This window comes from Pseudonaja textilis, chromosome 2, assembly GCF_049901715.1.
Source record: "Pseudonaja textilis isolate UNSWEBS1 chromosome 2, rPseTex1.2, whole genome shotgun sequence".
Lineage (NCBI taxonomy): Eukaryota > Metazoa > Chordata > Lepidosauria > Squamata > Elapidae > Pseudonaja > Pseudonaja textilis.
Window position 1 is genome coordinate 75,697,861 of NC_141991.1, and position 14,319 is coordinate 75,712,179.

Consider the following 14,319-nt stretch of genomic DNA (forward strand, 5'->3'; position numbering starts at 1 on the left):
AGTTTATTTTGCTTGACTTTGATATTGGCAATCTGTTTCAGGAAAGCAGCCATATACAAATCAGTGATGCACACATGATAAAAAGCAAAAAAAGAAACCAACGGCATTATCAATTAGCTTATGTGTGAGGATGGAGAATGCCTGGCTGCTATCAGGTCACATTTCCTCCATATCAGTATTAATTTTCTCTCTCTCTCTTTCTCTCCCCCCTCCTGCCTCTCTCTCACGCACACGCATAAACAATAGCTTTTAACTTATCTTTGTCCTCCATTGACCACTGCTTGCATTAAATTTAGGGCAGGGCGGAACATGACTCAGGTATATGCTTATTTTATTAGATGTTACAGATGGAAACACACGGGAAAGATGTGGATCGACAGCAATGCACTGTTGCAATTAGACAGCAGTTGTGTGTATGTTTACAAAAGAATTCATCCCACTCCAAATTAGCTAATTTAATTTGAGTAAAAATATATATTGTAAAATTTTACAGCAACTCTTCATAGAAACTTGAATATGCACAAATGCTCTATGTCATTTCTCTCCTTGGGAAGAGGACACTGTGTTTTGAGTAGCTCTTTGTACAGACCTCTCCAATCACAGTCATGTTTCATGTTCCTGAGAAAGAAAATATACCAATGTCTGCAGTTCAGAAAGAGTTTCATCCTGGGGTAATTGGTGAATTAATAATTCACAACAGAAACAAAATATTGGTCAAGGAGATTCATCTGAACTTTAGTATACTTTTTAGTTGCCATATCCAGATTTAGAAAGTCTTCAACTCTCCACAGCCAACTCACCATGGCCAACTCACCGCAGCTTACTCACCATAGCCACTCACCACAGCCAACTTGCCATGAGACAATTCATCATGGACAACTCACCACAGGACAACTTGCCGTGGGACCAGAGTTACACTAATATCGAAGAAATAGTGGTGCAATCATTAAAGAAAGGATGCCAAATATGAATGACAAAAATTAAAATAATGTTTTTAATTATATTAAAGAACTATATCAATGAATTGTTGAATTGTCCTGCAATGAGTTGTCATATGGCGAGTTGACTCTGGTGAGATAATCATAGTGAGTTGGCTGCCATGAGTTGTCCCATTCAGATATCCCCCACCCCAGCCCTTTCCCCATCTGTACTATATTGGGGTCAAACAAGAAAGACTAGGTTCTTGCAATTAAAACAGTATATCTTCTATTTCCTCCCCTCTGAAATACATTTGATTAATTATGGTTTGTAAAACAGAAATTGTCCCATAGTTAGAAGGCATTTAAGGAACAAAAATGCCTACTTTTTCTTAATATGCGGAAGTCTGCAGAATCTATGATTTGGTTGCACTCTCTGTACCAGCGAACTTGAAGAGGAGTGGAGGCTCTTATTCGACACTCAAACACCACCAGTTGGCCTTTAGTTGCTGTAATATTTTGTGGGCTCTGAAAGATAACCAAAAACATAAAATTAAATTTATAAAGTTAAAAGTGTTGTTCATGGAACGAACTTCTGAATCCCAACTCTGTTGTTCCCAAGTGAGTATAAGTTTCCCACAAACCCTGAAATTCTTGGACTATCCTATATTTATAGTCAGACGTGCCGAGGGTGGTCTATATAGAATTTTTTTCTTCCATTCCTCCCCTAAGGGTGGAGTGGGTTGAGAGAGGATGACAGGCCCAAAGTCACTCAGTGAACTTCCATGGTTGAGAGTAGACATGAATCTGAATGCCCCCACTCTAGTACTTTAATGACTTCATCACACTGTTTCACACTCCCATAATCAATGACTTTGGAATTATGCAAATACCCAAAAGGATTTTCCTCCCCAGTGATTAAGGTAGGAGGCTAAAAACTGGGAGGCCGTGAGTTCGGTTCCCACATTGGACAAAAAGCCAGCTGGGTGGCCTTTGGGCCAGACATACTCTCAGCCCTAGGAAGCACACAGTGGCAAACCACTCCCCAAAAATCTCGCAAAGGACACTGTAGGGACTTGTCCAGGCAGTTGCCAGAAGTCAATACTGACTTGAATGGAAATATTTTTAGCACTCAACAATGCCTTTTCTTTCTGGGAAATCAAAGATGAACTTGTCTGATTATTATTTTTATTATATTTGGGCTGCAAAAACCTAGGGGGCCACTCTAGACAATGGCCAAGAGTTGAGTTTTCTGCACATGTTTTCTGCTACTTAGTGTGTGTGGATGCTTGCAGTCCAGATACAGAAGGCCTACTGCAGATGAGAGTGTTTGAAGCCTGTTTTCAAGAAGTGACAGATGGAGAGGGAAAATAAGAACATTTCCATCTAAGTAGCAATGGTGTCTGCACGTACCACAGAGAGATTTTTGAATCTAACAATGAGATTATATTTCTTACCTTTATGAACACAGGAGCTGCTTCATAGGCAGATCCAATCATTTCGGAAGGATTCTGCATCTATAAAAGAAATGAAATATGCTGCAATCACAATGCATAATGTGCAAGACCTCAGTGGCTATGTATCCCTACTTGCAAAAAACCTTTTTAAAATTGCTGTACTAGATTATGATGGAATTATTTTTGTGAACCTTTATTTAAGTACTCTATGGGAATTAATCCCTTTAGCTAATTTACAAGATTATTTAAAAGAAGAATATATTATTATATATTACTATAATATAATAATATTGTATTAATATTATTATTAATAAAATAATAAATATAAGGAGCCTCTGTGGCGCAATGGTTAGAGTGCAGTACTGCAAGCTACTTCTGGAGCTAGCTGCCTGCAATTTGGCAGTTCAAATCCCACCAGGCTCAAGGTTGACTCAGCCATCCATCCTTCCAAGGTGGGTAAAATGAGGAGCTAAATTGTTGGGGGCAATATGCTGACTCTGTAAATCTCTTAGAGAGGGCTGTAAAGCACTATAAAGCGGTATATAAATCTAAGTGCTGTTGCTATATATGACAACAACTGTCATATATTTATGGCTATTCACATGAAATTTGTGCCATAGATCATTGGCCCCCAACTTTTTGAGTACTGGGGACCAGTTCTGTGGACAAAGGTTTTTCTGCAGATCGGAGGGGGCATGGTTTCGTGTGTTGCCTGCATCCCACGAATGGGACTTCACTTGTTTGCACAAACCAGTTGCTGGCATGCCGCAGACCACTGCCGGTCCATGGACAAGGGGTTGGAGACCCTTGCCTTAGATATATCAGTACAATGAAACTTAAGTAGCCTTGGGTACCAAATTGAAAGATATGCAAAGCTTAGCCCAGTAGTCTGGCATTTGCTCAGTCTATCATCTGTAGAAATTTTGGATGTAAAGTAACAAAACAAAATAGGAAGGTAGTACAACCTTTAATATATTCCTCCCAGAATTCTTCTGATAATTTGACCTTTAAAAGTTAACTTGCTTTGTAAAAATGAAAACTATTCCTTTTTCATAAGCAGAGTAATATTTGTTTCAGATTAAAATACATTTCAAATTTTTAAAAAGGATCCAGCTTTTCTTTGAATTGACTTTACAACAATAAGGAAGGTGCAGAAGATTAATTTCAAAACTGAATAACATGACAAAGACCAGTTAAAGTACATGCTGTAAAACCTAGAAGGAGAGATAGAAGGGCTAATTCTTAAGTTAACAATATTTTCTGGGACCTATAAGACCTATTATACTTTAAATTTTTGCAGTCCTACAGAAGCTATGCAACTTACAACAAGCAAAAACAGTCCTAGATTCTACTTAGTTATATTTAGCTCCTGGAAACTACAGTATGCTGATTCTGTAGCACACTGCATGCCAGTGGTAGTCAAATCCATAGCAAAAACTTCTACACCACGCAGCACAATATACACATGTCAAAATCATGTACCTGCTTTCATGAAAATAGAAAAAAATGTGTTCGGTCACCTTTCAAGTTAATAAATGGGGTCTCTTGCTGATGACTATTAAGTAACCAAGAGAAATCACTATAGAACTGAAAGCAGATATTTAATTGGATGTAAAACAGGTGTATTGATATTTTGAAAGTATTCTAAACATTTTTGTTTGGTTAGTTTTGACTTAAGACATGTAACCACAACTGATTAAATTTTATTTAGTAAACCATGGTTAAATAGGTCATGATTTAGTACAATCAACAGCTTTCATGTTAAATTACTGTCAATCAGTAGACTTGATAGATGGTTTGAGATAGGATATATCTACTTAACTTAATGTTACTTCTCTAGCCAAGTCAGATTGGTTGAAAATGACTCAATTTATATAGGCGTTATGAGCTAACAACAACAATAATAATAGTGGAGACAATGTGGCAAAAGTAAGCAAAGATAGTACCAATAGTAAAAGGTGCCCTGGATGCAATCCCAAAACAACTGGAGCACCACTTGAACACCATTGGCATTGACAAATTTACCATTGGTCAATTGCAAAAGGCGGCTTTACTCAGAAAAGCTTACATCGTGCAATGACACCTCTAAAACATCAGTATCTGCCTACCGCAGGTCCTTAGGAAGGATTCTGTGGGTCAAGGGTCTTCAAACTTGGCAGGTTTAAGACTTGTGGACCTCAACTCCCAGAATTCCTGACCTAATATGACTGGAGGAAGAATTCTGGGAGTTGAAGTCCACAAGTCTTAAAGTTGTCAAGTTTGAAGACCCTTGCTGTAGGTGGATAAAAATGCCAAATCCAGTCTAAACGTCTGGCTGACTCTGTAATCAACCATAGTCATTCTATTTCTATTTGTAGACATTTGTGTTTTGTTATTTTCTCAGGGTTTTTTCCTTTGTTATTCTGCCCTCATCAGGTACTGTAATATCCACTAGTCAGATTTTTTGTCTGTTTTGTCAACACCCCAAATTTAACAATATTTTGTAAGAAAAACAAAAAAAGTCTGGATAGTGGACATTGCAGCATCTGGAGACAGCAGAATAAAAGAGAAATAATTAGAGAAAATAACAAACTAGAAAGACCTGCAAATAGAAGTAGAATGTGGCAAATGGAAGCAAAGATAGTACTAATAAAAATAGGCACCTTGGGTGCATTTTGAAAACATCTGGAGCACCGCTTGAAGACCATCTGCACTGACAAAATTGCCACCATCAATTGCCAAAGGTAGCTTTACTTGGAACAACTTACATCCTGTGAAATCTTTAATATCATAAAACAACATCTGCCTGTCCCAGTTCCCAGATCAAAATGCCAAGTACAGTCTAAACATCTGGCTGATTTTATGCGATCAACCCTAATATATATATTAGGATTGGGACAGGGTGGGATTATTATTAAATAAATAAATATTATTTGTAATGATGATTGGTACCAATCTTGCAGTGTGTTGTAATACAAAACAACTTCTATTGGAATGTCCAAGCCACCAAATTGTGTTATTTAAATGGCTCAAATCTAGGGGCAATTTATTAAACAATAATACAGGGGAGACATTATTAACAAGTTACCAGCATAAGACAGAAACTTTTGTTGTACAGCAAATATTTTGATGCATTCAACAGCTTTTTTTAATGTTATAGTCAATTCTGAATGAAAAAGCTAAATAATCTTATGCTCATTAACATTGACACTTTAAATCATTATTAATACTGATATAACTTTTCTATCTTTTAAAATCCTTAATGGTCTAAGTTGTCTAAACATTAGCATGTACATAATCCATGATTAATACTGTAGAAATCTAACTGTCAAAATGATATACGTGTTGTGTATATCTCATATGAATTAAGAAAAGAAAAAAGGAAGGAAAGAAAGAAAAAATGTTGTGAACATGTTGCACAAACTAGTAATCACTTTAATTGATCTACAATCTACATAGGAACATTCTACTACTTGGTGAATCATGGTGAGAACTGGGTAACTCATAATTTTGCCAACACAACTTTCCAGTGGCACACTGAATGACTGCATTGTTTACTTTTCAATAAATGTACAGAGCCCTTCCCTGACAAGGAAACATTCTATCATACCTTCCTGAAATGTCCTTCTCAAGGAATGCATGTAGAAACTATCGTTCGGAAGACATTTGCTTTCCAATTGAGCATAATTTTTTATAAAAAGAAATCTATCTAGTCTCTCTTACCACTCTCCCCAACCGTTTGAAAGGCATTTAAATCCAGGGATGTTTTGAATTTTCCATGTCTATACTAAGTCACTGCTTTGATCCAACTGTCCTTTCTTAAATGTCTTTGGAAGAAGATGACAAATGGCTAAGCTCCAGGGAAGGCACATGATGGCTTCTAATCTCCCACTGATTGATGTCCAAGCTAAACCAATTCTGGTTCCAATGGGAGGAGGGTTAAACAGGAAGAGGAGTAAGTCTGGGAAGACAAACTGACATTCCAACACTTGGCTTTGCATTTGAGAGATATCTGAGATTGACATAAATGAAGTAATACACAATCATTTTATTGGCCAATAATGTACACTGTAACAGTCTTTGCACTATACTATGCCAATGTCATTGAATGGCAAACTCAGAAAAATGCAGAAAATACATTTGATTCTTCCACAAACTCAAGCACTATTTATTCTGGGCTTTGTAGTGTACTCTTTAGTATTGTTTTTTAACAACCACGGAGAACCCCCACCAGTTCTGCGTCTAGAAGTAAATCTACATTTATCCATGGCTGGTATAATTTGATTTATGTATTTATTTAACCAATTAATATAACTGCCCATCTCATAGCAGTGACTGGATGATGCACCAAACCAAACCATAATATACAAACTGGATGCTAAAATAATAATAGCAATAATAATAATAATAATTATTATTATTATTTAACACATGCTCACTTTTAAAAATAATCCAATTTTAATCTACACAGAACAAATACATAAACTAATAAAGCTGGTTTAATCTCACTTTGGATTTATAGTAAATTCAAAAATACCATGAAATGTTTATGCCTAATTTAAAGCAAATAGGCATGTAGTGAACAATCTTCCCCCAGTTCTTCAGAGAGGGGTGTAACAAATGTTACGTAGTCAGGTAATGAAATATCTGCAAGACAACAACCAAGCTCAAAGAGCACCAAGGACTCCAGAAGATGAAGCTTTGCCTGATGGGACATCTAACGGTACAGGTCTGAGTCATTAGAAGGACTATTTTGGTTAGGCATGGGTGGACTCTGCTTCCAATGCTTTAAGAAGCCCTTGGATCTCATTCTTCAAGCATCCATTGAGACACTTCTGAGTGACAATGCATAGCATGATCCTGCCATTTTAAGACAGCTACCATTTGAAAACTGCAGTGTATGGCCATCATAAGCTTAAAACAGTGAAACAAACATCCTTCATAGCAAATGATGTAATGGGGGAATTTTACAAACAACAACAATATCCTGAAACATTACAAAAATCACTGCCACCAAATGAAGAAACTCAGCAACTTGTTCAGATATGGCTAACTGCTCCAAGGTGTTTTCAATGGAGTTAAATTCCAAATTCCATGTTTGATGCTGATTGGTCATTGCTATAATGCCCCTCATGTTCTCTTCATTTGACAAGATTAAGTCATGAGTACTCAAGAAAATCTAAGAAAAAGATAGGTATTATTCTTTTTCAATGTTATAAAGAACATCTGTGGGAACAAATATGCACTTGCCTTTAACTGTGGAAACCTTAAGTTTTCCAACTTTTCCAACTAGCAGTTCTAGGGTGTCTCTTACAAAGGGACTTTGGAAATGGAAGTTTAGCCATAATTGGAGAACTTCAGGTTCCATATTTTAGACCAACATATGAAAAGAGAGTCACACAGATGTTGCTAGCATATAGACTTCTCCCTGAAAAAAGGTTGACCTGGTAAATAATTGTATACTTTGATAGGATAGCTGTTCTCCAAAAATTAGAAAACAGCTTTAGTTGTCCTGGCTTCAGAAATTTAGATATCAACATCCCATACTATTTTCTATCCATTTTGACATTATAAAATTTAACATCTCAATTTCCATTGACCATGAAGCTTTCTTGACAGAATATAGAAGTGGTTTTCCATTGCTTTGCTTCCCAGTCTTTACAAGTCCTAACCAGGCCTGACCCTGCTTAGCTTCTGAGCCCAAGGTCAGCTATTTGCTACACTATTTTCCACTCTCAATGGATAGGGTAGCATAGCACTGAGGCCAGAGCTAGCAGAACTTTTCCCCTGAGGGATGGGTATTATTCTCAGATCACCTACTATTTTTGCCCAACTGGCAATCCATTGACAAATGGGATGGATGTTTTAATTTGAAGCAGGCACCATACCATAGCAGGAATACAGCCTTACAGATAAATATCAGGACAATCCATGCCCTCAGACCTTAGTAAGTTGAAGTACTTGGTTCTGAATGAATTAGGTACCCTACAAGCAAATTCGGGCTTGGTCCATTTTGTTTCACAACTGCACATGATTTAATTCCTGGAGATGCTTTCAGCAACAGTAAATGAGCATGTATGGGAGACGTTTCCTGTGGAATCAGGGTGGAGAGTTTATAGTACAGAGGTGTAAGGGTATTGGTCTTCTTTTGGATAGTAGCACCTCATTGTTGGTCTTTTGGATAATGGTGACTCATTGTAATGGTGCATTAAAGAGAGATGGAAACTTCTGGACCATTCTCTGCTTACATTTGGTTAGCAAAATGTTCAATTGCTTTTTAAAGTATAATATTATGAGCAATCAGTCTTTTAGCCTTCTCCAGCCTTGCATTACCCACACCAATTGATGGTCTCTCTCCAGAGCTTCTAAAATGTTTATTGTGTAGTACACAGATAAACTGACTATTTGTATTGGGTGAAGATCATGGGGGCCTGTGCCAGATTGGGACCACAGCACCTGAGTTATGCGGAAGTCTTAATACCTTCCCAGGTAAATTTTATAAAGGAAAAGACCCTACTGCACTTGCTCTGCACAGATGTTGGCTGGTAAGTCTTTCTGCTTTTCTTTGAATTTCCCGCTTTGTACACAATGAAGCTATAGGCCAGAAAGTAAAATAACTCTCTCGGATGAACCTTACTTTTTTTTTTTACCAAGTGTTACAAATTACAGGCAGTCCTCGACATATAGCCCCAATTAGGATTAGAATTGGCATTTCTAAGCAAGGTGGTTATAAAGTGAACCCGTGGCCAATTTTATGACATTCCTGTGGTGGTAATTAAGCAACTCACTGCACTTGTTAAGTGAATCACATGGTCGTTAAGTGAATCCAGCTTCCCCGCCCGCTGATTTTGCTTGTCAAAAGAAACTTGCAAATGCTAATCACATGATCCTGAAACCCTACAGCTGTTGTCGATCCACATTGGTTACCAAGGACTTAAAATTTCACCATGTGACCGTAGGGATACTGCTATGGTCATAAGTGCAAGGACCAGTCATAAGTCACCTTTTTTCAGTGCAGTTGTAATTTCAAAAGGTTGCTAAACAAATGGGGGTACATCAAGGACTACCTGTGTCCTATGGTGCATTCCAAAAGGAAGAATAAAAGCCAGATCAGATGTCATGTTACATGTATTTAAAAAAAAAAAAACATTTGCAAAGCCTGGATACCAGAGCCTAGATAGAGATTTTAGAATGAAGTCCATTTCAATGCCCAGAGTTTGTTCCTAGGGCTAGCTTCTCTTTTGCTATACTAGGAACAATATAAATTAATGCAATGGCCAAATGGCTGTGACATATTAACATATTAAAGTAGCAGGGTTTAGATTTGAAGCTCTCAAGGCTGCCCATCCATATCTTAAGATGTCATCTGAGCATGTGGAGAGAGCACTCTCTCTAACCACGGCTTGCTCCACATTTTTGTTGTGAAGGAATAAGACTTCCATTGCTGCATTATAGGGTATGCCTTCTTGGCAGACTTCAGTTTCTAATTTTAGATATTAAATACACTGTCAACAAGCAAAGCAATAGAAGCTTGCGCTTAGCTGATTACAGTTGCTTCTGAAGTACATTCACATTATTCAAGAGAAGCATTACCCATCTAATGGAACAAAATATACATTATACAAATACTGAGAAACAACACTGGCCTGTCTTTCCACGTCTGTGAATGCCAGAAGTTTCTATTTTGCTTTGGCAGTAGCCTTGGTATTGTCCTGGTCATGTCCTTGAAAAAAATGCCATCCTCTGTACCTAAGGGAGTCTTTTTAGCAAGCTCAGTGTGTTCCACGTAAATCGCAACCTTTACTCGGTGTAATTTTAGACATTTGTGAAGATGACGGAATTAGACTCTGCCAGATGAAGAGAGAGGACCTTTGCAATCCAACACCGGGAATATTATAAGGTACATACCGATCATGCTGTTGATAGAAACAATAATGACGACTACCTCAATAGCTGAGATGTTTCCACAGTTATGTTATCTCCAAGATGGGGACAAAAGTAATAAAGAGAGGGTTAAGAAAATATTATGGAGGGTCCATGGGGGACTTTGTCAGACACCTCAAAAGCAGGCAATCTTTTGAAACTGTTAAGCAACCAGCATTTCTCTTACTAGTGTAGTGTGTGAAAAGGCATTTCTGTAACTTCCTGATAAAGAAGGCAGCAGCTTTCAGTAGTATTCAGCAAATAGTGTTGAATACTCATTTTTAATTTCAAAATATTCCACTGGATATGAGAAATTTGGGAAATCACATTGCAACATGTAGCAATTCTGATGCCTTTTACAATGAAAGTGTCATATTTTTGCTGAATATTTATATGAATAGACTGTTTAAAAACCTGATACTACATTGTTATAATATAGCTTTATTAAATTACTCTAAATCAAGGGTCTTCAAACTTAGCAAGTTTGAGACTTGTGGACTTCAACTCCCAGAATTCCTGAGCTAACATGACTGGAGGAGGAATTCTGGGAGTTGAAGTCCACAAGTCTTAAAGCTGTCTAGTTTGAAGTCCCCTGCTCTAAATCATATTCCTGGATGTGAAAGAATGCTTAAGGATACGTTTTTGAAAGTTCTGATTTTGTCTCAGTTTTTTTAGAGTTGGGGTATAAACTAATAATACAACCCTGGGATTCCATGTTCTTTTCCTCATTCCAATAGTACAACATAAATTAGGACCTTGGGCTTGATCTCTCCTGCAATCAACACCAACTGCTGAGAAAGGAAGAAAACTACTTCATCACCAATCTCCTACATCTAATCCCTGCAAATAGTATAGAAAGGTAGTATAGAAAGGCCGATGGCGTCAAAGGCCACTGAGAGATCAAGGCCAATCAGGACCATTGTACCATCAACATTGCAAGTCTTTCAGAGGTCATCAACAATTGCAATCAATTTCATCTCTTAACTGGTTTTGAAACCCAACTGAAATGGTCCAGGTAATTTTTGTCCTCTACAATTCTTAAAGCTGCAAAATCTAAAATTTTCTAGCACCAGTGATGGCTTCATCACCTCTGCCTCCTCTATTTTATTTATTTATTTAACAAGCTATATGGCTACCCATTTTACCAATGCAATTTTGGGTGGGCAGGACCACTCTCACTCATAGTTGCATTCATCACCATATGAACCCACCACACATCGTCCAGGACAATCTTCACTAGCCAGAGGGAGATAGATTTAAAGGACTGGAATCTATCCCACTTCCTCCCCTCATAATCATTTGAATTGTAATTGAATAGTAGTGTAGGGACAAAATTAGAAGACATCTACCTTGCTATCAAATATTTATACCTAGTTCTAATACAAACCAACAAAGTGATTCCCAAAGGTTGTTTTTTTTTCAAGAGGCAACTGTAGTTTCTTGTTTTTCTTTGAAGACATTTAGCTTCTCATCCAAGAAGCTACTGAAGAGCCGAAGAAGCTTCTTGGATGAGAAACAAAACATCTTCAAAGAAAAACAAAGCCCAGTTGCCTCTTGAAAAAACACCTTGGGGACAACCATGAACTGGATGATTGAGAATCTCCATAGACATTCAACAAATGGATTCTTAACCTGAAACCACCATAGCTAATTTTGTTTCATCTGTCCATCAAGTTTTCAGCTCTTAGATGTCCAGAGGCAATCTAAAATACTCTTTTATGATAGCAAGTATGCAACAAAACCCATCCTCTTGTAGCATAAAAAATTATAAAAAGCTCAGTGTCCTGGCAGTGCAGCTTGTTATTGTTATGAAAATAAATAAAAGAAAAAAATGCAAGAAAATAAAACAGGATAGGAAAATCTCACAGTGTTGTATGTGTACATATCTAATGTGTATAGTGCTTTTTAAATATCCTTATTGACATTAAAATTTTTATTAAAAATAGAAATGTTTTAATGGTGGCGCAGTGGTTAGAATACGGCATTGCGGGCTAGTTCTACCGACTGCCGGCAGTTCAATTCTGACCGGCTCAATGTTGACTCAGCCTTGGATTCTTCCGAGGTCAGTAAAATGAGGAGCCAGATTGTTGGGGGCAATATGTTGACTCTGTAAACTGCTTAGAGAGGGCTGTAAAAGCATTGTGAAGCGGTATATATGTCTAAGTGTTATTGCTATTATTTACTGTGGGCCACATAACATGGCCAGACCTGTCTTCTCCACTTTTTGTCACCCTATGCTTTCTGGTTACATGCATGACTATTTGGGAGAAGGTAGTCCTTTGCTGTCTGACATATAGTCCTGCAATTTTTGATGCAAGGTCCACAGTTCATAGGCCAAACAGAATTACAGAGAGAGAGAGAGAAGGTGTGGGGAGAGGGGCCGGCGGGGGGAACGGAGAGAGAGATAATTTGTAAAGTAATGATTAGGGACAGAGAAGGTGATTAGGATAACAAATAATATATACAGGTAGTCCTCAACATGAGCCCAACATTTCTGTTAAGCAACAGAGTTGTCACGTGAGCTTTGCCTCATTTTACAACCTTTGTTGTCACAGTTGTTAAATGAATAACTGCAGTTGTTAAGTTCATAAGTGACTCTGGCTTCCCCATTGACTTTGCTTTTTAAAAGGTTGCAAAATGGGATCACATGAGTCCAGGGCACTACAACCGTCATAAATACATGCCAATTGCCAAGTATCTGAATTTTGATGATGTGACCATGGGGATACTGCAACAGTTCTAAGTGTGAAAAATGGTCCTAAGTCATTCTTTTCAGTGCCATTGCAACTTTGAATGGTCACTGAACAAATGGTTGTAAGTCAAGAACTATCTATATTGGACTATCAGGAAATCTGTGGAGCCACAGCTAAACCTAGCTAAAACGAGGTTCAGTGAGTAGGGACAGTTTTTTCTTTCCAAAATATACAGGGTAGTCTCTTCTTTAACTTCAAAAAACAGAAGCAAAATAACAGTGTTTGAAGAGACCTTGGAAGTCTTCTAATCCAACCTCCTGCTCAAGCAGGAAACCCTATACAATTTCAGACAAGTGGTTGTCTTCTCTTCTTAAAAACCTCCAATGTTGGAGCACCCACAATTTCTGGAGACAAGTCATTCCACTTATTAATTGCTCTCACTGTTAGGAAATTTCTTCTTAGTTCTAGGCTGGTTCTCTCCTTGATTAGTTTCCATCCATTGCTTCTTGTCCTGCCTTCAGGTGCTTTGGAGAACAGATTGACCTTCTTTGTGGCAGCCCCTCAAATATTGGAATATCGCTATCATGTCTCCCTTAGTCCTTCTTTTCATTAAACTAGACATGCCCAGTTCCTGCAACTGTTCTTCATATGTTTCAGCCTCCAGTCCTCTAATCATCTTTGTTGCTCTTCTCTGCACTTTTTCTAGAGAGTCAACATCCTTCTTGTATCATGGTGACGGAATCTTTTATCACTGATACTTGCTGGAGACAAAACTGAAATGAACTACAGTAATATTCTACAACATGTGGCAGTAGGCATTTAACATTTAGAGCTTGCGTCCATTTCCGAGTTGTAAACATTTTACTTCCACAATAAATAAATCTTCTTGGGATAGGAGATATCTAATTATCTGATATCTGATCTACCACTCTCCAGCATGACCTTGGCGACTGCTTGATTCAGAATGCTGGTCTAATCCATAACCAGGTTCTACAGGACTCTCCTTATGCTCTTGTAACCTGAAAAGCACAGCTCTAAGTTCCATATCCTGGCTAAAACCCGAATAGCCCTATTGACAGGCTCCACTTCTCATTTTGTGATAATTTGTCACGCTTAGCTTGGTAGTCCAATGCCTATGCCAGTTATGCGGGTCATACTTCAACCCTTACGCTGCAAACATTTAAGACAAAATTTAATTTAGATGCAAACTATATAGGGCTTCTGGATGGTATATCAGGTTCCATGGCTTGCAGAGGAAATTAGAAAACCAGAATTGTTTCTTTCTGCAGAAGATAAATAATATGTTCCCCATAACTCACATTTGCTAAACTGGCATAAACAACACCTGCT

The 14,319-nt window shown here is 37.8% G+C and overlaps 1 protein-coding gene and 2 long non-coding RNA genes across 6 annotated transcripts in view; 2 read left to right on the forward strand and 1 right to left on the reverse strand.

The window, feature by feature from the left end:
- MYOT (myotilin) overlaps window positions 1-14,319 on the reverse strand; it is a 54,955-nt gene that overhangs the window by 38,843 nt on the left and 1,793 nt on the right. For 2 of the 4 annotated variants that reach the window (XM_087924347.1, XM_087924346.1), the window contains exons 1-3: window positions 9,996-10,095; window positions 2,375-2,434; window positions 1,304-1,445 (exon numbers count right to left, since the gene is read on the reverse strand). In XM_087924347.1, the coding sequence (XP_087780473.1) occupies window positions 1,304-1,445; window positions 2,375-2,434; window positions 9,996-10,073 (280 nt within the window). In that variant the 5' untranslated portion in view covers window positions 10,074-10,095. Of the gene's footprint in view, window positions 1-1,303; window positions 1,446-2,374; window positions 2,435-9,995; window positions 10,096-14,319 lie in introns of those variants that run through there. The other 2 variants (XM_026696526.2, XM_087924348.1) reach the window with 1 other exon arrangement.
- On the forward strand, window positions 8,779-11,138 carry LOC148126918 (uncharacterized). Its single transcript, XR_015741717.1, has 3 exons — window positions 8,779-8,898; window positions 10,173-10,253; window positions 11,014-11,138. It is a non-coding gene; the product is annotated as an uncharacterized LOC148126918 (long non-coding RNA).
- Window positions 11,158-13,753, forward strand: LOC148126919 (uncharacterized). Its single transcript, XR_015741718.1, has 3 exons — window positions 11,158-11,291; window positions 12,223-12,338; window positions 13,676-13,753. It is a non-coding gene; the product is annotated as an uncharacterized LOC148126919 (long non-coding RNA).